The sequence below is a fragment of the Nothobranchius furzeri genome, chromosome 11 (genome assembly GCF_043380555.1).
Source record: "Nothobranchius furzeri strain GRZ-AD chromosome 11, NfurGRZ-RIMD1, whole genome shotgun sequence".
NCBI lineage: Eukaryota > Metazoa > Chordata > Actinopteri > Cyprinodontiformes > Nothobranchiidae > Nothobranchius > Nothobranchius furzeri.
In genome coordinates this window covers 61,922,542-61,948,936 of record NC_091751.1, presented here as the reverse complement: position 1 = coordinate 61,948,936, position 26,395 = coordinate 61,922,542, and the positions used below count along the sequence as shown (strand labels likewise).

Below are 26,395 nucleotides of genomic sequence, written 5' to 3'. Positions count from 1 at the left end.
AAGCAAGGCAAAACTCCCTAGGCTCCCTTTGACAAGAAGATGCCACTTTGGTCTGCAGGATCTGAGCCGTTTCATTCTAATTTTCCCACTAGTGTTAACGTCTTGACCCAATCTGTGCAAGAATTATGTGAAGGAACACATCTGGCCCCAGAGCCCCGATTGGAGACGTCCCATAGGTGTCTTCTTGAGAAACAAGGCACAGTTAACAATCGCAAAGTTTAACAAGCTGTTGGAGTAGAGATAAGGCTAGAATTTGTCTCTGAGGCATGCTCGGGTTGTAATTTTTCACCCACTGATGCTTTTATTTATGAGATCTTACAGGAAAACATAACAGGAAATAGAGCGAGGCAGATTAAACCCCCAAAGACAAGCAAACTGGGTCAGATGGCACTTGAAGATTTGTGGTTTTAAAAAGTGATGCTCTACTGTCAGGAGTAACCATAGAAATAATAAAAATCACATTTAATTGATTATTTCACAACAGGCAGAAACAAGGCTCTGCTTATGGATGGAGGAAGGAAGAGAGGAAAGAGGTTGTGTTAAGCACTTGCGCGCGCACACACACACACACACACACACACACACACACACACACACACTCCCCTGTTGGGTGTAGAGGAGAATCAATATGTCTTTGAATGAGGGTCAGAAGGGTTGTCTGTCCAGGGAGAGCTGGCAGATTTGCTCTCTTTTGCTCTGCTAAGCCCCTGCCGACTTCCAACACCCCCTGACACACACACACACACACACACACACACACACACACACACACACACACACACACACACACACACACACACACACACACACACACACACACACACACACACACACACACACAAAGAGGGAAGCATCAATGTGATGCTTCACCAAGAGGGCAGAATTCCCAACATTTTTGCCACAGGGATGTGATATTAGACGTTCCACATCGAAATGAACCCTGATGCGTTTATGTGCCTAAAGCTGAGAGGGGTGAAGGTGGCGAGGACCGGGCTTCATAAGCAAAACATATTTTTTTGACAAACGGCATTCTTCAGGGTGGAATTCTCACTCGGGGAACAAGGAATTCAAAGCGACACAAACAAGAGTTTGGCAGAATTTTGGGGATCTTGGACCAAAGCGATCTTGTAAATGAAAGAAACTTAAAGAAGAAACAAACCCGATGAAAAATAATTAGTCAAAAATCAAGAAAAGTTAGGTGTTAAGGAGTCATCTAATCTTTTCTGAGCCAAAGAGGAAAAAATGGAGGTCTGAGTGAGATCTGGTGCAGAGAGCAGAACACCCTCCAGGCCTTCCTGTAATATCCCGTCAGTCACTTGTCTTCATTTCCCAAATGTCCCCTTGGACCAGGCCAGTTGACACTCCTTAAATATTAATATCCTTCTCACATTTTATTGCCTAGAATGGGACTGGGGTCTACAGAGGGACATTCGTTAGCGCCTTGTCGGATGAATACTTTGATATTTTCACACACTTATTAACACAATGATTCTGGTCATTTTGGTGTCACCTCCTCTGTTTCCACACAGCGTGTTCTTTTATTTCTTTTTGGCCTAATTTAAAACCATCACAGGCAGACCACTGCAGATAATGTGTTTATGATAAATAATCGGTGTTGTGTTAAACAAAGTACTTAAGGAATAGTTAAATATATCTACACACAATTTCTATCTTGAACATGTTAAAAGGGAAATTCTGCTCCATTTCAAAATGTTTTGTGTAGAACAAAAGCACACTTCCTCAGCAAGAAAGAAGGATTTCCTAATTCCAGCTTTAACGAAAGCTTACTCTCTCCAGAGCTAAAATCCTACTGCTCTGCTGCTAATTTGTTTTGCTCCCTGTTTTTCTTCTTTGTTTGAATTCTTCACCCTGAGCACAACCCTCCGACGTTCACAAGTTAAACACAGCCTCTCAGATCTATTTCTCATTGCTTGTAGATTTCTGCAGCAGTTTGAGGTCACCTTGTCCCTTCAGCGTTCCAGTGCTGGTGCGAGACTGGGACAGTTTTCTAAACCCATGAACCTAACCAGCTCAGTGCCGTAGTTGTAGAGGATGCACCCTGGGACTGGGAGATCGGAGCTGGGTCATACCAAGACTTTATAAAAATGAGACCCAATGCCTCCCTGCTTGACTTTCAGCTTTGAGGGGTTGGTTTGGGGGCGGGGTTAAACCACCAAACAGTTCCCGAGCATGGCCATGTCTGCAGCTCACCGCCCCCCATGGGGATGGGTCACTGGGACTTTCATCTTTAAAACTTATGTGAGCAATTTTAAGATGACAGAAATGTACTAGCCGTTAGCTCATCAAGCCTGAAGGGCATTCCCAGAACACAGGATGTCTGAGAAAATGTGAGATAGTAATTATTTACAGCTTTTACACAAAAGTATTTCAAAATGTCCCAAAATATTCTTCAATAACAATGTCTGTAAATGACTTTGCTGCATTTTACTGTGTAAACTAGTCTCTGTTGGTCTCAAGTTGTGTGCTTCTGAGCAATGTTTTGTATCTCTCTCTCTCTCTCTCTCTCTCTCTCTCTCTCTCTCTCTCTCTCTCTCTCTCTCTCTCTCTCTCTCTCTCTCTCTCTCTGTGTGTGGTTTACATACTTGAGCAGCAATTAGTAATCACTCATGGAGCTAATGACATCAATCAATGAGCTTTTAAAACCAGCAATCTGATAATTACAACCATCAATGGTCACCCGGTGAATTCATTACAGCGTGATCGGCGATACTAAAATCTCTCTCTGTCTTTTAGTTTTTATCCTTCTTAACAATCACTTTCATTCAGAATAATTTGCATCTTCTGTGGCAAAATACGCTACTTTATCAGTGATTATTTAAACATTTCCAATCATTTAATGCATTTAATCTGGCTGTGTTGGATATGTTCCTCAATGATAGTAAACACAGGAACAGTAACGGTTGTAAAAGGAGGGACAAACTCTTATGATGAGCGAAACACAGATCAAAAAATAGAGAAAAAGAAAATGTGGCAAAAAGTATTAAAACAGGAATTCAGAAGTGAGACAAAAGAAGAGGGGTAGGCTTTTCTCCTTTGGTTCAACCGACTTTCCAGTTTCACAGGTGAATTTTGGACTTCAGTTTGAACTGATGCAGCCACAAACGCAGCTGTTGTCCCTGACTGAGGACAAATGTGCAGGTGTCATGACTAAAGGAGAAATCGTTCAAAAGGGAAGCTAAAATATTATGTAAAATAATATTAGTGGAGTTAAAGTAAAAGAGTTTTCATAAAATATGAGAATTGGGATTTAAAATATTCCCTACACCATCGGTTTGGCACACAATAATACTAATAATAATTATAATAATAATAATAATAATTATTATTATTATTATTATTATTTATGCTTTAAATAACAACAGATTTTAATATAAATATGTAAAACTTGCAGAAGTGAAATTATGTATCAACTACATTTGCCGCATCTTGGGCCAGTCTCTAGCTCACATCACTCTATTTCTCCAAACTAAGGCCATTTAAGCTTTACAACACCGGTAATAATTGGAAACTTAATCGTGCTTCGGAATGACTGAAACATCTCTCGCAGAAACTGCCGCTAGCTTCTCCAGCACATAAGGGATCATTTTATTAACCTTGACCCTAAAATTCAGTTTCACTCAGTTACAATGAGGTGTCGGACGGGCCGGCTGACAGCTCTAGGACTGGAATATGAGCTAACCCACACATAATATTAGAGCACAAATGTTCTGTGTGTGTGTCCTGTAACGTGTGTGTGTGTGTGGGTTTGAGTGTGCATGTGGCGCGGATGCACAATTACCAAGCAGGCGCGAATCAATAGGTGCCTGCTGACAGATGGATTAGCACGGTAAACAGATGATACACACACCGCTAAATTATTCATCTGCTGAGCAGTGGGCTGGGTTTCCACACACACACACACACACACACACACACACACACACACACACACACACACACACACACACACACACACACACACACACACACACACACACACACACACACACACACACACACACACACACACACACACTTTCAGAGATGGGGGAGAGAAGAGTTTAGGGAGGGATAGAGGGGTGAGAAAGGAGAATAAGAAGGATGAACAGGAAAGACGAACGTCTAAAACGTGTGTGTGTTTTGATTCAACTTCAGATCTATTTTTGTCCGTGCTTAAAGAATCCACTCTGACCTGTGACACCCCCATGGACTCTCTCTAATGCCTCCTGGATATGCCGAGGCATCACGGGGTCAAACTGAAGTGTTGCGAGGTGTTTAAACGTGTGTGTGTGTGTGTGTGTGTGTGTGTGTGTGTGTGTGTGTGTGTGTGTGTGTGTGTGTGTGTGTGAAAGCCGTGGCGACACTCATCCGTGCGAAATGTTTCTCTGAAGTGCAGGCGAATCTGTGACCATGGACTGTTTATGCATCTAGTCAAGTCTGTCACACAAAGCTGATCGTGTCGCGGGACAGACACGTGCCATCATGTCTGGTCCTGAAGTGTCTCACTGCAGATGAGGAGGGAATTTAAATCATTTAAATCAAGAATCTTTAAAAGCTTATGATTCAGAAAGATGTAAATAACATAGTGGTGTTGGCAAAAAAGGTTTCATGCCTCTCTACTGAACAACCTTAAAATTGATGCAAATCACAGGAGGATGCGCGCTAACACACACATCTACACACTCCGGTATGCATCTAAAACACCCGGTATTGATTTGGTTCACCTTTGCAAGAGTCTTAAGAGATTTTTTTTCCTCAGCGGATGCTAAGCTTCATCTCCCTGAGTAGTCTGCACTTTTTGGAATTAAGACTTGGTGACATGTGGGCCTTTTTCACAAAAGATAAAGAAAATCATTCAGACGCACAATAAAGCACATTAAAAAATGCTCTAAAAAAGCTAGAAGTACAAAAAAAAGATCCAGTTTTCCAAAGTGACAGCATGTCAGGAAGCGCCTAGCGAGCTAAAATACACAACACACCCTCCCGACATCAACACACAAACCATTCGCTCACATCATGGCAGCCATCAGCACGATCCAATCAGATTTGATGAATAATTCAATATTAAAGAGGCTGTAACCAAGACAGAAGGGGAGGGGGTAGAAGGTGGGCTTTTTGGAAAACGGGGCCTGCTGCTGTTTGCGTGTGTGTGTGTGTGTGTGAAAGTGAGAGAAGCGGAAAGGGTGGCTGTCACACTAGACTGCATCCACAAACTGGCTGCAGATTAGATTACTGAGGAGAGGAAAGGAGCACTAAGAGGAGGGGTCCGAGGGGAGGGAGGGGGGAGATGCAGAGAGAATGAATGGAGATGGGAGGAGAAGTAGGAAAAAATAAAGGATAAGGAAAGAAGATGGATGAATGAGAAACCTGTTCACATACATACATCAAGAGGCATACCAGTCCTCTTTAGTAAGACACAACCTAACTAGGGTGTTAATCCTAAACCTAACTTAACCTTCTCGACCGAGAAAGGGTGGATTTCCAACTCCGGGTCGGGAGAGAGGTCCTACCTCAAGTGGAGGAGTTTAAGTATCTCGGGGTCTTGTTCACGAGTGAGGGTAGGAGGGATCGGGAGATCGACAGGCGGATTGGTTCGGCGTCTGCAGTGATGCGGACGCTGAGCCGATCTGTCGTGGTGAAGAGGGAGCTGAGCTGGAAAGCCAGGCTCTCGATTTACCGGTCGATCTACGTCCCAATCCTCACTATGATCATGAGCTTTGGGTAATGACCGAAAGAACGAGATCACGGATACAAGCGGCCGAAATGAGTTTCCTCCGTAGGGTGGCCGGGCTCAGCCTTAGAGATAGGGTGAGGAGCTCGGACATTCAGGAGGGACTTGGAGTAGAACCGCTGCTCCTCCGGATCGAAAGGAGCCAGTTGAGGTGGTTTAGGCATCTGGTCAGGATGCCTCCTGGACACCTCCCTGGGGAGGTGTTTCGGGCATGTCCTGCTGGCAGGAGGCCCCCGGGTCGACCCAGGACACGTTGGAGAGGTTACATCTCCAATCTGGTCCGGGAACGCCTTGGGGTCCTGCCGGAGGAGCTGGTGGAGGTGGCCGGGGAGAGGACGGTCTGGAGCTCCCTAGTTGGGATGCTGCCCCCGTGACCCGGACCCGGATAAGCGGAGGAAGACGACGACGACGACAACCTAACTTAACCCTGGAGGATTTCTGTGATCCAGGAACATTCCTGAATTACCCCAGTATCTTTTTTTATTGAACTGAACATACCTATTTAAGATCTGACAGGTTTTTCAGCATTTATTAACCACATATTCACCGGTCGTTGACCTGCTAACGCGCCGTGGTGTTGTTTAGATCAGGTTCAGCCAAGAAAACAAATATAAAACTCATACATACAGAGGTCATTCCAGGGTGTGTGTGTGTGTGTGTGTGTGTGTGTGTGTGTGTGTGTGTGTGTGTGTGTGTGTGTGTGTGTGTGTGTGTGTGTGTGTGTGTGTGTGTGTGTGTGTACACATATTAAAAGCTGAATGTGTGTTGCGTTGCCAGGTGTGCTGTAGATGTATGAGGCTCTGTGGAGTTTTAACACAGAGGGATTTTTATTGGTCAGAGCTGACATCACCAGAGGGAACAAAGTGGAATTCCGGAACTAGATAAGTTATAAAGAAGCCTTGCGTGTGTGTGTGTGTGCGTGTGTGCGTGTGCGTGCGTGCGTGTGTGTGCGTGTGTGTGTGTGTGTGTGTGTGTACGTGCGTGTGTGTGAGCAAAAGTGACATCCAGCTCTTTGAGTGATCTACCTGGTTTTTATATTTCTTTAAAAAATCCTCAAATGAGTAAACCGGCTTTGGGAACAAGTTAGTATTACGTCATGACGCAGGTGTGTCAGCTGATAGAAAAGAAAAACTGAAAGATCGAGCATTCTTTGAAGACATTTGTGTCGCCCCCACTTATAGGATAAGATAACAAATCAAAGTTATGGTGGTTTTGGTCAAATATTGAGAGAAAACACACATGTGCAACCTCAAATGATGTTACAAGATCCTGCAAAATCTATTGAAAGTATCTGATATTTTCAGATCGTATATGTGCTCATGTTAATTAGCTGGAGCAGAACCCTTGAACGTGGTTGACTCCAGCTGTTTGGCTCCTGTGCCAAATGAACATATTCAACAAAGCTGCTGCATGATTAAATGAGTTAGGATGTAACATCCACATCCATATCTGCAAAAATTATTAAGGCATTAAGTCATTTTTGTACCTATGAATCCCAATTTGTTGGAACAGCCATCTAGAGTGGGGTTGACTCCAAAGGTAATCAGTTATAGACGAAGATCTGACGCTCTTTTTCAAAGTTTCCTCAGATATTTTTCTAACAAATACACACATATCTTTTTTTTTGCATGTCAATGAAATTGAATTAATAATTTAGCATTTAGATGCAGGGAGCATCCTCTCTCATCTTCACCCCTCCACACACACACACACACACACATACACACACACACGGACATCCTCTCAAACGCAGTTATCTATGTCCAATTGGTGTTGCTGGGTTGACAAAGGGATCAACAGGAAGAAACTAATCCTTGATCTGGATGGCATCACGAAAGACACACACACACACACACACACACACACACACACACACACACACACACACACACGCACACACACACCAACCGTCGCTGTTGCTACCCTACAACACTTACAGGGGGGTGATTTAATCTAAAGAAAAGTTGAGAAATATCTTTAAAGAAATAAAAATGTTAACATTTTTTTGACAACTTGGTTCAATAAACCAGATGGTAATTGAGTTCTGGTGCGGACGGTATAGATCAGATCCATGCAGGCTGATATTGACATGGAATCAAACCCTCCTCAGCTGAGGGAAGCTGCCAGAAGGGCAGAAGGGCGCTCACACAGGGGTAAACAAAGCCACCACAAGCAGGACGGTCTTCAACATTCGTGTGTGTGTGTGTGTGTGTGTGTGTGTGTGTGTGTGTGTGTGTGTGTGTGGTGTGAGGAGGGGGCGACTGTGTGTGTGGCACACTGTGGAGACTGACAGGGAGGCAACATGAGAGGGACAAGCCTTTTAACATCTGGCTAAGCACTGACAGGAAGACACACACACACACTGGGGAGCAGGCAGGCGAGTCCCAGTCCTAATTATTAGAACACTCTTACTTAACTTAACCCCGCCACTAGACCGTGACAGGCAAAGATGGAGGGGGTGAGAGAGGGGAGAGGGGGAGGATTTTTTTGGAGGACAGAGGGATGAGCCTTTCTGTCCCCTTGACTGGTTTTTAACTCTGCACATGCCACAACTTGAAAAGTAGGAATAAGTGAAACCGCAAAAAAAAAAAAATTGGGTCACATAAATAAAATAAAGTTATTCATCAAAAAAATAAAAACAAAAAAAAACTGTCACATTTGACGGACAAGCGGGGTTGTGGGAAAAGCAGTGCAAATATTTCTTAAAATAGAAAAAAATAAATAAATCTGTACGACGCACATCAACATCAGAACCATCCATCTTTTTCTGTGAGAACAAATTCTTCCGCTCGGTTTATTTTTCTTCTCTGTGATTTCTTTTAGGAGCCCAAATCGTCAGCAGAAGGAAACAACACACACGACATTTGCTCTGTTGAAGCACAGAAGAAAGGGAGCAGAGGAGGATGAAACGGAGGCCTCTCGCTGTGTGTTTTCACAGCTGTGTGCGATGCGCACGGCTGAACGTTCAGACTGTTTCATCTCGGAGTGAACACATGAAACTGGGCTTCATGTAAAACTGGGACCGGCGCAGTCCCGATCAGTTTAGTACTTTTAAGGTTCATTTAAAGTTTAATTTATGATCCGTAACCCAGGATATAATCTGCTCTTGAAGTCTGATTTTATTCAAGCCAGGCAGAATGGATCTGGGTTTTAGCTCATCTCACCACCCTTCTGCTGCACTCCTTTCTTTTCTTCCTACAACCCATTTCCCCCTTCCAGCTTTTATCTTTTACCCCATCCGCTCACTTATACGCTCCTTCGCTGATCTGTGCTCTGAGAATTCCTGTTTTCTTTCTTTACTTGCCCAAAATTCACCTTTACTGTGCACTTGTCCTCCAAGTTCGGCATTTTATCGTTTCATTTGCAAACAGATGTCAGCTGAAGAAAGAAAAAGGTATAAAAAACAGAAAAGACAAGAGAAGGTTTAGCATTGGGGGTCAGGTTCAGTGTAAATCCCAAAAACATGCAAATACGGGATCCAAGAGGATGTAAACAAACAGACTACAGCTGTCTCGGTCACATTGGGAGATGCAGAGAAGTTGATGGAAATGAAAGAACAGGAAGAGTGGAGCGAGGGAAAAGTCTGGAGAACGCTAATAAGATCAAACGTGCTGATGAGCACACGCACACACTCTCTCTCCTCACCCAACACCATCAAATCCCCTCAACAAACAAACAAACATACTGTACGGGCGGATTGTACAAGTCGTCAGCATGCCCATTAATGCAGCCAGGCATCCCATAATTCCATCCCCTATTTTACTCACTTTTAATACTCATAAAAATCCTCCTCTGCTTTGAATTCTTCCCTTCTTCTGCTTAAATCTCGGGAATACAGTAGACGGTAATGCAACGACACGAGACGTGCAGCCCTCTTAAGGCATGATGGGGCTTTTATGTACAGGTTTAGCGGCTGACAGGTTAGCGGGTTTAGCTAACAGCCGACGTGCCTGCTGGTGCAGAGGGGGGATTTTAGAAGGCTTAGTACTGAGAAGGCCACAGTTGCCTGAAGTGGCAGCAAACTGAACAGAATTCCATGCAAGGAGGGTGGGATTGTGAGGCTTTGGAGTTGTTTAACGCTGTTGTTTAACTCGATAATGGCAATTAGTATTTGAGAGAATTTAAAATATGCAAAGAAATTACTACAACTGTGGAATGGTGCTTGTATATGTCCGTTTTGAATGCATATTACGTAAATTATTGATGCATTGCACCTGCAACCAGAAAACAAATAATACTATTAATAGTAAATAAATCAGGATAATAAATCATAATAAACCAGACTTTAACAAAGAGTCCAGACCAGAACAATTGCAGGAAAATAAAATCAGTTTCATTTACATAAAGTGAATTAATTAACTTTGTTACAATGAACTCATGTAATTTCACAATGTTAGACTTTTATTGTCAGCCATAAATTAAACCCAAGGATTGTAAATAATATCACCTCAGATAAGATTTTTTTTAAATGTGCACAACAACTCAAAGTTCTCTGTTATCTCTGAATGTGACTGCTGCTTCATAATGTCAGAGTGCTGTTGGTTTGTGAGGGAAAAATAAAACTTCACACATCAAATTTTCAGCAGTTTGTACAATTTTATTTGTATTGTTTTCAAGCCTGTTTTTATAAGACTGTATTGATTATAGTAGACAGTGTGTAAGTCCAAGTTGTGTGAAGCTACTTGTTGGCTGTGCAGCAGCTAGAGGGCCGTTCTCGTGGGATTGCACCAAAGAGTTGTTTGTTAGTTACGGCTCCTCTGGACTCCCAAACCCAGTGAAGGAGAACCCATAACTCTTTGCTGTAAAGGTTTCCTCTGCACATCCAGTTGCATCAGAAACTGATGCTGGGGGGGGGGATTGTACCAAGATTTAATGTAATTGGATACAGACTCAGCTGTTCCAAAGGCGGCACAGAAGCTTCTCCTCAGTAACACCTTGTGAGAGTGTTTGTGTCTGAGCGTCATTAAATGTCAAAGCACATAAAATGTAAATACATTAAATACCTTCATCGTCAGTCTTAACTGATCATTTATTTACATGTTGTTCTTGTTCGTGTTTCTCATTTGTGATCCGGTCCTACCCAGTATCACTCTTTTTTCATCCATATTTTCTCCCACAATCTCTGTTTAGCCCACAAGTAGCCACCTCTGCCTGTGATGAGTGTATTCAAGTTTACCTCACGCCAACACTCACCGATGTAAGGAGAAGAAAAGAGGTCAAAGTACGGACAAGAATTTAAGATAATGAAAAATGCACAATGGAAAACCCTAATTAAACACTAAACGCTCGTGTCTGTCTACCGATCTTCCAGTTTGTCTCTGAAATCTGATGCAGCTTGTTGACAAGTGTAGGAGATGTCAGCGCTCATGCTAAAAAGCTGTTTGTGTCTCTGCTGGAGTGTTTGTGCTTGGTGCTTTTACAGCTTTTCTCCCACTTTCCTTTCAGCACACACACGCTCACACACACACACACACACACACACACGTGCACACAAACAGGACCTGCCAAGCTTTTGGGTGTGTGGGTAAATCTTTTGGCAACATGGCTGCCAGTGCGGAGCTATGATGAATGCTGATGGCAATGGCAAAGAGCATGGCCAGTCACCGAACCCATCACACACACACACACACACACACACACACACACACACACACACACACACACACACACACACACACACACACACACACACACACACACACACACACACACACACACACACACACACACACACACACACACACACACACACACACACACACTTACAGACGCTCACACACTAATCAGATTTCCAGTGCGTGAGGGCCAAATGGCATCCTTCCACTGGTGAATGCTAATGTGACCAGTGGAGCTTGTGGACTTGTGAAACAAGTATAGCAAGAGCCAGGAGAGATGATGACAAGACAACATAGACAAGCCCGTTCATGTGTGTGTGTGTGTGTGTGTGTGTTTTGGGGGGGTAGCTACTGTGTGCTGATCTCATTTACACTTTAAATTAAACTTTTAAATTTTAGAGCCAAGATTGAATTTGGTGCTTGTAAAAAAGGTTAATAAAGCAGTTGTTTATTTTCAGGAGTTTCACTGAGAATTCGGTCTACAAGTACATGAGTATGTATGTCAAACTCTAATAATTAGAATATGGTGCAAACATTGATTCATTTCATTAAATAAACTCAGACTGAGAGACCATCTCGCAGGGGTGTCAAACTCCAGTCCTTGAGGGCCAGTATCCCGAATCATTTTGTTGTTTGCCCGTTCCAACACAGCTGATTCAGCTGTGCAGCAGCTCACCAAGCTCTCCAGAAGCCTGTGACTCACCTGCTGATTGAAATCAGGTGTGTTGGAACAGGGAAAACACTAAAACATGTGGGATAGCGGCTATCGAGGACTGGAGTTTGGCACCTGTGGTCTACAGGCTCAGGAACCCTTTGCTGGTGTTTTGGATTAATCAGCTGATTGGAGTGACGCTTCCTAGAGTCTAGAATGTTGAACCTTTTCATCAGAGATTTTGATTTGGGGTTTTCTTAAGCTCTAAGTCATAATTATCACAATTATCACAATTAAAGGGTCAAACTATCTGGCTATGCATATAATGAGTCTATCTCATATAAGTTTTACATTTTACGTTGAATTAGTGACATAAATGAACTTTGTATCATATTCAAACTTTTCCAGTTTCACCTGTAGGGTCTTACTAATGTGACCAATTCATGTGTGTGTGTGTGTGTGTGTGTGTGAGGGTATCCCCATTGTTCGCTCAGGAAATCACTTCCCTGGTTACGTCTAAGTGCACAGGCAGGTAAATGTAAATTGTTTTCTAAACTAGGCTGAGATAACACAAGTGAGATGTATTTTAAACAGAAGGTCATTCACAACGGTGGAGAACGCTGAGGTGGAACTAGATAGATCCCATAAAAATGCTGAATGGTTGATCAAATCAATGGAAACTGCTCATTGGATCACTTTGAAAAACTGTTACGTTGGTCTTCAGTTGGTTTGGTGCACGCTTGGTGCCGTGGAGCGACGGTGGCACAGGAGTTAAGTGCTCGCCCTGTAATCGGAAGGTTGCAGGTTCGAGCCCTGCTCAATCTGTGGCTGTCGTTGTGTCCTTGGGCAAGACACTTAACCCACGCTGCCTGCTGGTGGTGGTCGGAGGGACCGGTGGCACCAGTGCTCTGCAGCCTCGCCTCTGTCAGTGCGCCCCAGGGCAGCTGTGGCTACATTGTAACTCATCCCCACCAGTGTGTGAATGTGTGTGTGAATGGGTGAATGACTGGTTGTGTGGTAAAGCACCTTGAGGGGTTCCAGGACTCTAGAAGGCGCTATATCAAATACAGGCCATTTACCATTTACCATTTACCATTTAAAAGCAGCCAATTACCAGTCAACACCAATTATTAAACAGTTGTTGTATAATCAAATCGTTGCATAATTTCTTGTGTTTTTCTGCAGTGTTTAAATTGATCCACTCATAATGTAACTGTCAATAAAACCCACTGTGAAACAATGATATTAAGAACAAAGAAAATGGAATGAAGTGGTACTCACAGCGTTCAATTCGGTCCTCTGGGCTGGAGGACGTCTCCCGGTCGGACAGGAGGCCTGAGACGGCGAAAATCTTTTTCCCGCTGTCTTCTACTGCTTTCAGTGCGCTGCTGGGTGAGCCCCCAGGAGGGATCTGAGCTCCTCCAAAGTCATACTCTTTCCCTTCAGCATCAGAGTACCTCAGGTGGGGTGAAGCGTCTGGATCCAGACAGCCTTTGAGGCGCTTGGCTGGAGTGAAAGCAGACTGATAACCACCTGGTGCCCCGTCTCGATCTTCTGGAGGTGAGGCAAAAGGCCTGAAGGCGCCAACGCCACTGTGATTCAGCATGCTGATGGGTGAGCAGTCCAGGTTAGGTGGGGCAAATTGATGGTGCAGGTGGAGGAGGGACGGAGGAAAGTCCCTGTTGGGAAATCCTGGTGGGACTGCACCTTGGCGGTGATACATTGATGCAAAAGTGTAAGAGCCATTGTTAAATGGCAAGTGGACATCTTTTTCAACAGAAACGGGCACCCCAAACGGACGTGGCTGCTGGCAGGGAATAGAAGCATCGCGGGAGGCTTCAGCTGTGGAGGCCAAGACCATGAGAGCCGGAGAGGCTAGAGGATTAGGCAGATAGGAGGAGCTCTCCATCTTGAAGGCTGCCCGGTGGAGGTCCATGTCGGGAGGGTCGAAGAACGCTCGAAGAATTTTAAGGAGAGGAGGAGACGAATCCTCCTCTGGGAGATTGAAAACAATACCCTAGGCTCTTGGATCGGGTCTAAGAAGGTGCAGGAATCTGAGATGGAGATTGGAGGGATTTGGTCTCTGGGTGAGGGGCTCAGAAAAGACCCCTTTGTAAAAAGAGAGGCGATCTCTGAAGGAAAAGTGGAAAGGAGCTGCCAGCAACAGTTTAGTTTTTATTTGCCACCGACGAAATTTTCACAAGTGTCATTTAGTTCAGATGACTCAAGTTAGGGAGGTACCAACAGAGGTCTTCAACTGTTCATCAAAGTCAGAATGGAGTCACGAACACTCGGCGGGATCTGGATGGAGCTTGTCTTCTTGGGTGATGATGGTCCAGGAGAGGTAAACATCTGTAAGTCATCAAAGCTGGTTCCTCATCCTCAGCTGGCAACGAGTCTGAGGACACACAAAAACAAACATTAGACGCATGTTCGTATACGTGTTAAAGCATGACGAGTTCATTTTACATAAACCTTTAAATGTTGCAGTTGACAATGTACCAAGAAATCAGAAGCAACCTTTTATGCCATCACTTTTAAACGTTAATCATCAATTTTCAAACTCTAATTGTTTCTTTGAGAAAAAGACCTGTTTCTATTTCCTCAATTGTGTTTTTTCTTTAAATGATTTCTTCTTTCATTAAAGTGTTCACATTCCCCCGCGTTCCTGAAAACGTCCCCGTGTTGTCCTCCAAATCTCTTATCTGTCCATCTCGTCCTCCTCTTCATTTTCTCTCCCTCCTCATCGCCTCCTCTCATCTTCGTACTACGATCTATTCTCCCTCATTCCCACTAATCAATTTCCCTCCGGGATTAATAAAGTATTTTTGAATTTGAATTGAACTGAATGTCAGATCTTGCTCTAAGCAGCTTATTCCCACCGTCTTTCGGGATATTATTGGACCAGAACCACTTGTCTTAAGATAAGGACGCAGACACACACACTCACCCACCCACACACACACACACACACATCTGATAAGTGTGGCTCAATGTTCAGCTCAGCAGCTGACTCAGTGGGGCAAACACACGCCACACTCTTGTGGGGCAGACTAACTTATCTCTCCATCTTATTACTTTTAATTCCCAAATTTTCCACTATCTGTGCCCTCTTCTTCGTACATCTCTCCCGTCAATCTCCTCTCCTCTCATCCCTACATCACTCGCCCCCGTCACCCACCTCCGCCACCTCTTTCTCCCCTGGGTGATTCAGATGGGCGATATCATATCAGGCCTCTCCATCTGCCAACCACTAGGCAGAGGAAATCTGACTGAGTGAATAAATTAGCCGTACTTGACCTCACGACCCCCTCCTCAGCATCCGAGGCGAGAGACCAGATTTCCCCCCCCGTGGGGATTAGATTGTAACGGGCTACGGTCGGTCACAGGAATGCAGGGAGGAAGTCGATGAAATGCAAAATAACGTTTCAGAGATTTTTATCCCCGTAAGGGCAATTTAAAGGTGTTTGGCTTGTTAAAGGTTCCATAACTTGGAGCGGGCGAAGATGCACTTATCATGAATGTGGTGTGACAGGAGGAGGGAAATATCAATCTAATTACAAATAAAGTGTCTCCTGATTTCCAAAAATGTGATAAAATGATGTGTGTCGGAGGTGATATTGACAGTTTTCCAGTCCCAAAGTCAAGCGTGAACCCGTGTGCATGTGTAAACAGGATAAACACAAACCGACAGTAGCAAGTAGTGCCGTGGCTTGCTCTGGTTGAGCTTCAAAGCTGCGCTGACTACCAACCGACATCAAAGGAGAAAGTCCATGGGAAACGAAAGGGTGGGGGGGTGGGGGGGATCTTTCACAGCTATCAGCTGTCTGCAACACTCATTCAAATCAATTTCCAAACCTGATCTCAGCTTTGGCTTGCTCCACTACCTCCCACGAAAGGCTACACACCCACAGGGGGGGTGGGGGGGGGGGGGGTGGGGGGGGGTTTAAGCACCCATACGAACTGAGAGAACATGTGAGACGTTTTACATCACTGCAAATGTACAGTGGACTCGTGAGGAGTGGTGAGAGCAGCTTACAACAACACACCTCGAGTCTGGACGGATGCCACAGAATCGCATTACTCATCCCTCTTCCTGGTCCACTTTCTCTTCCCTTTACTGTATTCTGTAAGCTGTCCTGGAAATGAGCCGTAATGAAACGACTCTGTTTAAAACTTCCCGTCGGTCAGCTTCCTCCCTCTCTCTCTCTGTTCACCACATCATGCGTGCTTCTAAAGGGATCTGAGGTGTCGAAAAGCCAACTGATGCACTGATAAGTATGTATTTCAGTTTTGTCATCGGCACCCATCGTGCTGCGGGGCGGGAAGTGAAGGGCCACCAACGTAAAGCAGCTAGTAAAGGAGCAAGTGGAGGTGAAACCAGTAAAAAGTAAAAGGGACAAGAAGTTACTAAAGTGTCCTAACTCTTCAGAAAGAAGCCAACAAACGTGGAAATTCAAAAGAACACGTCGCTGCATTTAAATGGCTCTTTGTTTACTTTTTGTTTTGAATTTTTCTTTTTAAAACTTCTGAATATTTAAGCATTTTTACATTTTTTCCAAATCAAGATTAAAATGTAAGTGTCTATATTTATACAGTGCCTTCTAGGGTTCTACAACCCCCCAAGGTGCTTTACAACCCAATCAGTCAATTACCCATTCACACACATTCACACACTGGTTGTGATGAGCTACATTGTAGCCACAGCTGTCCCAAGGCGCACTGAGAGAGGTGAAGCTGCTGAACTCAGGCGCCACCAGTCCACCAACAGCAGGCAAGATGAGTTCAGTGTATTGCCCGAGGACACAACTGCAGAATTCTCTGCCAGAAGCCGGGATCGACCCTATAACCCTCCGATTACCAGACAACCCACTCTACCTCCTGAGCTACTGCTGCCAACAGTCCCTCCAACCACCACCAGCAGGTAAGGGTGAAGCATCTTCCCCAAGGACACAACAACCGCGACAGACTGAGCAGAGCTCGAACCCGCAACCTGGTCCAGTTAAGTTTTGTAAACACTAAATTTCCTCTTTCACATTGCCATGAATTAGAATATTTCAGATTTATTCAAGCCGGTTTTTTAAAATCAAATTCCATCTAGAAGTGCTACAGTAGCCCTACAGCTAACTTCCTGTGCAAATGACCGCAGAATTCCATGAGAGCGAGCCTGTAAACTGGGATTTATGATGGGGAAAGACGACATTTGCTTACATTACTGTGGGATTTCTTAAACTAGTTGGTTAATGCAACTTATACCTGGGTTCTACTCAGATTGGCCATTAATTCCTCTGTTCAGTCAGAACTAATCTCCGCTTCTCCAAACTGAGGTTGTTCAATAAGTCCTCTTTAAATGTATAATTTACAATTTTATCCCTCAATATAAGTGTCAAATCTGCTAATATAGACTGATGTCCTTTTTTTTAACCTTGTTTCTAGAATAACAATCAAACCACCAGATGACACACACACACACACACACACACACCTTCCTATGCATGTCATCAATATAGGAACGCAATTACTTCTTATGCAAACATGCATAATGTCAGCCGGTGCCACTTACAATCCCATTTGCCACGGAGTGATACCACCCACACACTGTCTGACACCGGGCTGTGTGTGTTTTATAATAGAAAATGTCACGAGGGAACATTTACCACGCTGTCATTATTTGATTACAGTGTGCAAGAATGATACAGTTGTCAGTGCGATATTAAATACAACAAGCAAGGCAGGCTTTTCACGTTGAATTTGCACTTTGAGAGACGTTGCTGCTGCAGTCGGGGAAAATTGTGGTGTCAATAGGAATGTGGTTGAACGTCATTCTGGGGGAGGATTTCAATCAGAAGATGCTGGGAGGAAAGAGGTTGACTAGAATAATTGATATTATGGTCATGGAGGTGTTTTCTTTACGGCTCATGTTTGATAAATGACTCATGAGTATTTTTCGTTTTTGGTGAGTTTCTGTGAATGCAGAGAATGGCTTTTATTCCTTTGATGACAAGAATAAAGACAGCTAAAGAGAATTCTAAGCATTTTACCATTTAGATGTTTGGGTGTTTGTCTTCTTGGACCAAAAATGGAACCAAATAGCAAAATGCATCTCTTTCATTGGCGTCTTTGTTGTTGTCAAAGTAAATATTTTTCTAGAGACGCTGCTTTGAGTGTGTAACTAATGCCTTTGGTGTTCCAACAAACAGCTGAAACTTGTCACCATGAGTTTTCCAGCATGTCTGCTGAGTTTTGGAGAGGAATGGAAATGGCATCCAACTTTTGTTATAAAAATGTCTTGTCGACTGTGACTGGCGTGTGTGTGTGTGTGTGTGTGTGTGTGTGTGTGTGTGTGTGTGTGTGTGTGTGTGTGTGTTTTCTTTATAAATTGGAATCAGTTCTACTAGGGTAAATAATCTAAGCATTCTAAAATTTATAATTACGAGCATAATTGTGACTTTTCAAATCATATTTCAGCCTTTTTTTTTTACATGAAGCCAGTTCATGAAAACAAAAACTCTGTGAGGGGTCAAAGGGCAAAAGATCTACCCCTGATTTGAATGCAAAACACATGGAGGAGTCATTTTGTAATCAGAGCCATCCAAAACGGCACTTCTGTTTAAAACTCTGACGTCGGACAAAAATATTTGTCGCCGTGACGCAGAAACTCAAAGCTAACTGTGAGTGTGATGTGCTTTAGGATGAAGAGTGTTCAACACGGCTCCACTCTGTATTCCAGACAATCAGTGTTTGTAGCTAAACAGGTGTGTGTGTGTGTGTGTGTGTGTGTGTGTGTGTGTGTGTGTGTGTGTGTGTGTGTGTGTTTGCTGATGTCCAAAGCAACAGTCGATACTATTGAAATCTACTCATTCATGTCTGGCCATGAGGCAAAGCTCAGATGTCCTTGTGAATAAGAATCACTCCAATTTATCTCCCCTCCCTCCCCCCTATCCTCTCTCTCTCTCTCTCTCTCTCTCTCTCTCTCTCTCTCTCTCTCTCTCTCTCTCTCTCTCTCTCTCTCTCTCTCTCTCTCTCTCTCTCTCTCTCTCTCTCTCTCTCTCTCTCTCTCTCTCTCTCTCTCTCTCTCTCTCTCTCTCTCTCTCTCTCTCTCTCTCTCTCTCTCTCTCTCTCTCTCTCTCTCTCTCTCTCTCTCTCTCTCTCTCTCTCTCTCTCTCTCTCTCTCTCTCTCTCTCTCTCTCTCTCTCTCTCTCTCTCTCTCTCTCTCTCACTTTGTTTGTCCTTGTCTTTACTTTCAGCTGTTAAAACCCCAATATTGTTTCCGAGTGCCTTTCAAATATCCAATCTCATATTCCTGCCCTCTATTGTTTCCCCGTCTTTCTTCCTCTCTCCAATATGAAATCTGTAACTGAGTTATTCTCTGCAGTCAACAGCTGCTGCGTTAAGCAGGAGAAACACAACAGCAGAAAGAAATATTACTATAAGATGTAATAACACACACTCACACACACTTGCATTACCTTGAGGTGGATAATGACACTTGGGCAATGTTCAGCGCTGAAATCAATACTGATTGGAGGAGCTTGACGACAGCAGTTCACTGAAAACGGATTTTGTTGGAGACTATTTAACGCTTTTCTTCCATCGTGTCGCCGTTTTTTCCAATTCTTCTGATTAAACATTTTTGCAAATCATGGAAGGATTTAGTTCTCAGATCACAGTTTGGAAAATTTGGAGACAAAGCCCAGCAGATTAACAAGTATCATGAATGAAATGACTTTGGAGGATAGCCCTGACCGGTGGTATTAAACCAGTGGCCAAGCTGAGCGGGACCGGCTAATTCCTGGAAATAAACCATCCTGTTGTTCATAAATGACCACATCTAAACCGGACACGTCCGTTCCTTTTGATCCACTTTCCTTCTTCGTTTACCTGTCAGGTGCAACATGGGAATCAGAGCGCTGTTTTCATCTCTGAAGAAAAAGTGAAAACTCTCACTTTTTGATGTCCTGGGTGCTACAAATCTATCCCATAATAATATGAAATTCAGATTTTATCAACACACACCCCTGACAGGTTGCAGTGAAATGTCCTTAATAGTCGACAGGTGATAGAGATTTCCATCTTGTGAGTGTGTGTGTTGGGGGGGGGGGGGGGGGGGGGCAGAGCCACCCTCCTCTGAGTCTTTATTGCTGTGCGGAGTTGTACAACAGCAGCCACTAATCTAGCAGGCTGGCAAGCTGGCCGGTTTGTACTACAGGCTGCGTTCGCACCTATTAGCTGCAGTTTAACAAGCAAACGCTGTTGCCAGGTAAAACAGAAGCTGATTTCTGCTGTAATAATCCCTCTGCTGCAGACTTCATCATTTAGAAAAAGTTGTTGAACGCCTGCGTGGATCAAATCCGTTCTCCGCATCACTGAGGTCAAAGGTCAATGACAGAAAGCTGGCAAGATGTGTGTGAGTGCATGTGTGTGTGTGTGTAATATGACTATCAACCTGCAGACTGCGACGTGTTTCCTGCCTGGATGAGTTGCTGGCCACAGAGAGAAAAATTATAACCAGGCTACACAAATAGCGCCTGTCTGCAATCGATGAGCACAAATGCACCAACAGGGAGGGGTGTGTAGAGTGTGTGTGTGTGTGTGTCTGTGTGTGAGTGAAGGGAGGGGTGTATTAGCTTATTTTCCAAGCAGGGAGCTTGTGTGATCCTGACAAATAAAGGGGGGTGAAAGAAACCTGAGAGAGATATGATGTAGAGCAAGGGGGGTGGTAAAGGTGGTGATGAGGTTGGACAGACAGACAGACACACAGACAGACAGACAGACAGACAGACAGACAGACAGACAGACAGACAGACAGACAGACAGACAGACAGACAGACAGACAGACAGAGACAGAGGGAAAGTATCTGACATCCGACACAACTCTCCCCATTAGGCTAATTCTGTGACTTTCTCTTGTTGCCAATATCGTCTCCAAGTGATATTTCCTCCTAGCGGCATTACCAGAGTCTGCCTTCTCCAATGCAATCAAACCATTAAACACAGAGCTGCATCCCCTCACGGACTGATCTCCCTCCAATAGAAAATGACTGGATGAGAGCTACTCTCCTTTCCTGTCATCAATAAAAGGAATAATTGTGTGTGTGTGTGTGTGTGTGTGTGTGTGTGTGTGTGTGTGTGTGTGTGTGTGTGTGTGTGTGTGTGTGTGTGTGTGTGTGTGTGTGTGTGTGTGTGTATTTGCAGGAAGGGGATAACCTCAGGTTAAGAAGAATGTCGTCCAGTAAAGATGATCCCACTGGAAACAAGTATTTCTGATCTTTAAACAAGCTACTGAGGTGAGAAAATGTTTTCACTGATTTGCATTTTATTATCAATGAGGGGAAAAAAACAGGATGTACTGAAAATATTTAAATATGCTAAATAAAAGCCTCCCATCCGAGGAGAATATTAAACAAATCAATCAAATTCTCTGCAAAAGAACAAGAAAGAAAACACGCAGATCTGCGTCAAGGACAGGCTGCAATTTCCAGCGCGGCGGAACTTTTGCTGTGTTTGATAAGCGAGACAACCCAACAATATCCACCCATTAAATGATTTCATCCGGCTCCGCGCGCCTAATTATGGTGATTAGACCGGAGGGAGAACGACACAAGTAAAAGATAATAAATGACATAAAGTTAGGAGAACGTGAGCGCGCGCACGGCACAGAACGGAGCGTTATTATTATTATTTTTTTTTTAGATTTATCTAAAACTTGTATTTTACTCCATCGCCTCTCTGCACTACAGTCAGATTTCACTTATTAGCACAACATAATAAGAACGCGCACGGATGAAGGGTGCTTGTGTGCGTGTGTGTCTTTGGGGTGGGGGGATTGGAAAAGTAGTCAGTTTTGGCTTTAATACAGAATTAGGATTTAGCATAATTATAAGATTTAATAGAGTGAAGGGAGGGTGTGTGTGTGTGTGTGGGGGGGGGGTGGTGGGGGGGTGGGGGGGGGGTGGGGGGGATCTATAAAACCAGTGGCGACTGGTGGTTTATTTACCATCGGTGCATGCCATGGGAAGGAGACTTAAGTGCTAATCAGTGCGTCATGACGCATTGATATTTCCATGCAGAAAATTAAATTTTAATGAATTATTTTTCTATAATTCTATAATTATTTATTTAAAATTAACTTATTTTATAAGGTGTTCGTTTAAAAAGTAGAATTCAAGTATATTGTATCATTTCAATGGAATGACAAAACTTTTAGTTGGGGAAATAAAACCAACTGTAACCACGTCACTTCCAGCTGAGATAAAAATCTCTTTTTCTTGAAGGCCACGTGGCGTTGGTGTGATCAGAAGTGGCTCATTCTCATCACCAACTTCATCATCATCTCCATCACGACTAAAGACAAAGTAAACATGTCCGATTGGCAATTAAAAACTAGAAGGGAATCTTTGTGCTTCTCGGAATCCAACATGAAATAAACTTCTCTCCTTGTGGCCATCGACCCAGGAGGGAGGCGTGAAACGGACATTAATTTTAGTTCACTTCTCGCTGCGCAAAAGAGGAGATCAATGGTGAGCAATAACAGCTGACTGCAGTGAGAGTGGGAGAAAAGGGGCAGATGGAGGGAGGATAGGTCCGGAAACGCGGACAAATAAATCATCTTTTGCTACTTTACCTCCAACATCGACACGTTCTTTTACTCCCTTTTTACTCGCAGCGCCTGCAAATCATCCCGTTGGGAACGGAGAGAAATAAAAACTTAAGGCCTAAAATTATAAACGTTTATTTCCTACAGAGACGGATGTTTAAACGAAAAATCGTCGCAAAAGACTTTTTTTTCACTACAAACGTTTATGCTGACCTACTAGTTTGAAATAAACGATATATTCATTTTTATAACGGAAACGATTCGCCGATGCTGTTCCTTAAATGAGTTCAATAAAAAACCAAGATTCAATTATTTAGATAAATAAATATATATAAATGAATGAATGAATGAATGAATGAATGAATGAATTGGTGAATGAATAAATAAATATTATTGGTTATTTTACTCAACCAGTTTTATTATTTTTTGTTTAAATCTAGAGCGCAAACTAACCACAGTAAATAAGTCATACAGCGACAATAAATTAAATGAGGACTTAATTAATGTTTTTGATCATTTTATAAAATATGAAATAAATATGGCTATTTCAAATATCGTTAAAGAATGACTGTATTTTATTTACCTCCCAAACTAAGAAATATTGAATATAATAACAGATCAAATTCGGGTAATCAAGTCTTAGACAAAACCTCAGTTTGCATCAAATCTCCATTTTCATCTATTTGCTTATTTTATTGCAATGAGTGAATTCCAAACCGGTGAAAAAAAAATAAACAAATGTAAAAACTTGACTATGCCTATTAATCATATTTAATATCTGCAACTTTTCACGGAAAATAAATTAGCGACTCCTCCTCCTGTTCTCCTTTCATTGATCATCTGTCGATAAAGTGTTTGAAAATGAGAATCAGCTTGTTAAAAGTCAGAGGTGGTTGACTTGCTGATCAATAAAATCAATGAGAGAAGCTCCGGATTCCTAGATCTGCATCTTTTATTTTATTTTAATTTTATTTTATTAATTTTAATTAATTAAACCAATCATCTCGCTCCGTGAGGTCCGTGACCTGCCCCGGGCGCTCCTTTGCTCCAGACGCGCTTCTATACACGCAGCTTGTTGTGCACCGAGAGGACTTTGCAACTTGGAAATTACTGCTAATAAGTCGGGGACATTTGCCCCCATACACACGCGCGTGCACACACGCGAGCGCACATCAAATCGTATTATTTCTTCCTCTGAATGTGCACTTTGATGTGCGCGTGCCCGTCCGGTGCTGTCCATGTGAGCCGACACCGCCTCACCGGAAACAATATCAAAATGGGAGGGAAAAAGTTAAAAATGGTTTTTCACTTTCGTTATTAATTGTTCTTACATGTGTGTAAAACTCTGTTTTAGTTTTCTTGTTGAAAGAAAATCGAGTGCACAAAATCAACAAAGGACAAAAAAAAAAAAAAAAAGAAAAAAGAAAACGACTCTTGGTAAAACTTTAAAGAATCCTGAAATTCCAGAGTGGAATACTGGATAATTCCCACGCAGCGGCAGCGGAGCTTGATGTTTCACCCAGTCCGGAATTGGACTCTCTGTCTCGGTCGTGAAGCTCGCGGCCCTCGGGGACCTCCAGCGGGTGCGCTGCTCATTTAGAGTGGTGATGTAAATTATAGCCGCTCCCCAGTTAACAGGTGCTTGCCTGGCGTGAGTGTGTATGCACGTGCACGCGCTTGTTGATTAGAAGCCGTCTGTTTTTCTTGAAGAAATTTGTTTTTCACACGGTCGCACTTAGACACGCTTTAAATAATCTACTTCACCATAAACGTTGAAAACAAAGTAATAAAAAACCAAAGTAATAAATTGTTGTGTTATAATTTGTGATGGGTTTTATTTTTCCTTTATTTTTTGTTATATTTTAGTTACTCTAATTGCATCTAATTGAATACGGAAATAGTTAATGAACTTGTATTCTTTTACGAAGACCCTGAACCAAGCAGAACTCCTTCATAAATGTCTCCGTTATGTGAAGCATTAAAATCCGTCTCATTAGAGTCTTTACTCAACCCAATCTAATGAGACCGGTATTATGGCTCTTAACGCCACATCCGCTTTAATCCTCCAAACTTTCCACTTAATACAGACTGAGATACTCCTCTGTGAAGTGAAGTTTAATTTTTCATTAAACATATGTGCAGCTGGCCTGCAGGTTAACGCTCATGCGGGTCAGTCCGGATCAGTGAGACCGGCTGGAGGAGAAAGTTTGAATGTTATTTTATTTTTTTTCTGACTGAATCACCAAAATAAAGTGGAGGGCACCAAAGTTGTGTCTTCTTTCCAAAAGGAGGTAGGTTGAGTTCAATTATATCCACTCATTTAAAAAGTTCAATGGAAGTGGAGTAATTGTTTGGTGACCTATGCGTAATGGCATCGGCACGCGCCAAACAAGTCAGGTTTCTGGATCTTTGGAAATCTCACGCGGTCACGTAAATAAAGAGAGACGAACAAATATAAAAAGCACAGGCAGTGAGGCGCGCACGCCTAAAGCCAAGTGTCCAGGACCCCGTGCTGTGACATTTCTCCTTATTCTAGAGTTTTAAATGTTTGTTTATTTGTTTGTTCACCGTGCGTAAAGACGAGCCCCGCTCGCAGCGACCAAAAGCGCACAAACCCAGAGAGAAAGTTAGCAGCGCGCGCGCGACGCACAAAAGCGTGAAAGCACAAACTGTGTGAGCTTCAAACCCAACAACAACAAACAAGGCAGTGTTACTCACCTCGCCGTGAAGGAATCCGCGTCTAGTGCATACGGCGGCTCGGTTTCCGGCTTGTTTTTTTATCCTCACAACAAACCGAAAACTTTTTTTCTTTCTTTCTGCGCAGAAGGAGTATCAGGAGCACTGGCCCGTTCTGGCATAAACGCGCAGCAGCACCGGAGATAACGGGAAACGCGGAAAGTAGTTAACACCTCCTTGTTAGTTTACCAAAGCGCAACCAGAGGAGAGCGAGGAACACACGCGCACACACATGCACAGAAGAAGAGAGGCTGACTTTCCTCAGACACTTTTTAAAAAGTGGGTATCGGTGGCACGATCGCGCGCGCAGCCCCTCTGCTGAAGCACGGAGAGGGGACAGTTGAGCGAGAGGAAAGGGCGCAGTGAAGCCGGAGAGGAGGGAGCGCAGGATCGCTGAGACAGTGGCAGGCTGTGGTGTGAGGGAGGGGCGGAGGGGGGGAATCGGTGCTCAGAAGCAACGTGTGTGTGTGTGTGTGTGTGTGTGTGTGTGTGTGTGTGTGTGTGTGTGTGTGTGTGTGTGTGTGTGTGTGTGTGTGTGTGGAACTGGGCTGCGCGTGAGTGGGGGAAGGGGTGCAGAAGGGAGGAGGGTTTCCAGGGTCCAGGGAGGTGCAGTGCTGCCGCGCAGCGCTCGGGTCGCTCAGTGCCTGTCAGACACGCAGAGGGGAAAAGACCTCACGCGCTATCAAATAAATATTGCAATTATAACATGGTTTTGTTCATTTTACCAAAATGAGCCAATGTTATTTTTTTCTTTAATCTAAAGTCACAAAACGACGCCATCTGCAAGACACCATGATGTCCATGTCCATGTCCAACAGACAACAAATCAAACATGTAAACAGCCTGAAGTGCGTTTCCCGAGCCCATGTGTGGACTTCAACAGGATTCCTTCTCCTCTCCCCTCCGCTCTTGCGTTCCTCGTTCCCCTGGGTGATTTCCACTGCGCTTTGTGCGCAAAGTGAATGAATTATCCTCCCTCCTCTCTTTCTCCCCCCCCCCGTTTTTCTCTTTCACTCACTGGAGAGACTGCTATTTGCCATAAAGCCAATGAAGTCCACCTCTTA

At 43.6% G+C, this 26,395-nt stretch overlaps 1 protein-coding gene across 4 annotated transcripts in view; it reads right to left on the bottom strand.

Moving 5' to 3' along the window:
• The window catches only part of rnf220a (ring finger protein 220a), a 193,033-nt gene extending 167,323 nt beyond the window's left edge, over positions 1-25,710 (bottom strand). Inside the window, exons 1-2 of one of the 4 annotated variants that reach the window (XM_054735103.2) lie at positions 25,314-25,710; positions 13,280-14,396 (exon numbers count right to left, since the gene is read on the bottom strand). In XM_054735103.2, the coding sequence (XP_054591078.1) occupies positions 13,280-13,934 (655 nt within the window). In that variant the 5' untranslated portion in view covers positions 13,935-14,396; positions 25,314-25,710. The remainder of the gene's footprint in view (positions 1-13,279; positions 14,397-25,313) is intronic. The other 3 variants (XM_054735069.2, XM_054735207.2, XM_054735164.2) reach the window with 3 other exon arrangements.
• Between the last annotated feature and the right edge of the window lie 685 nt (positions 25,711-26,395).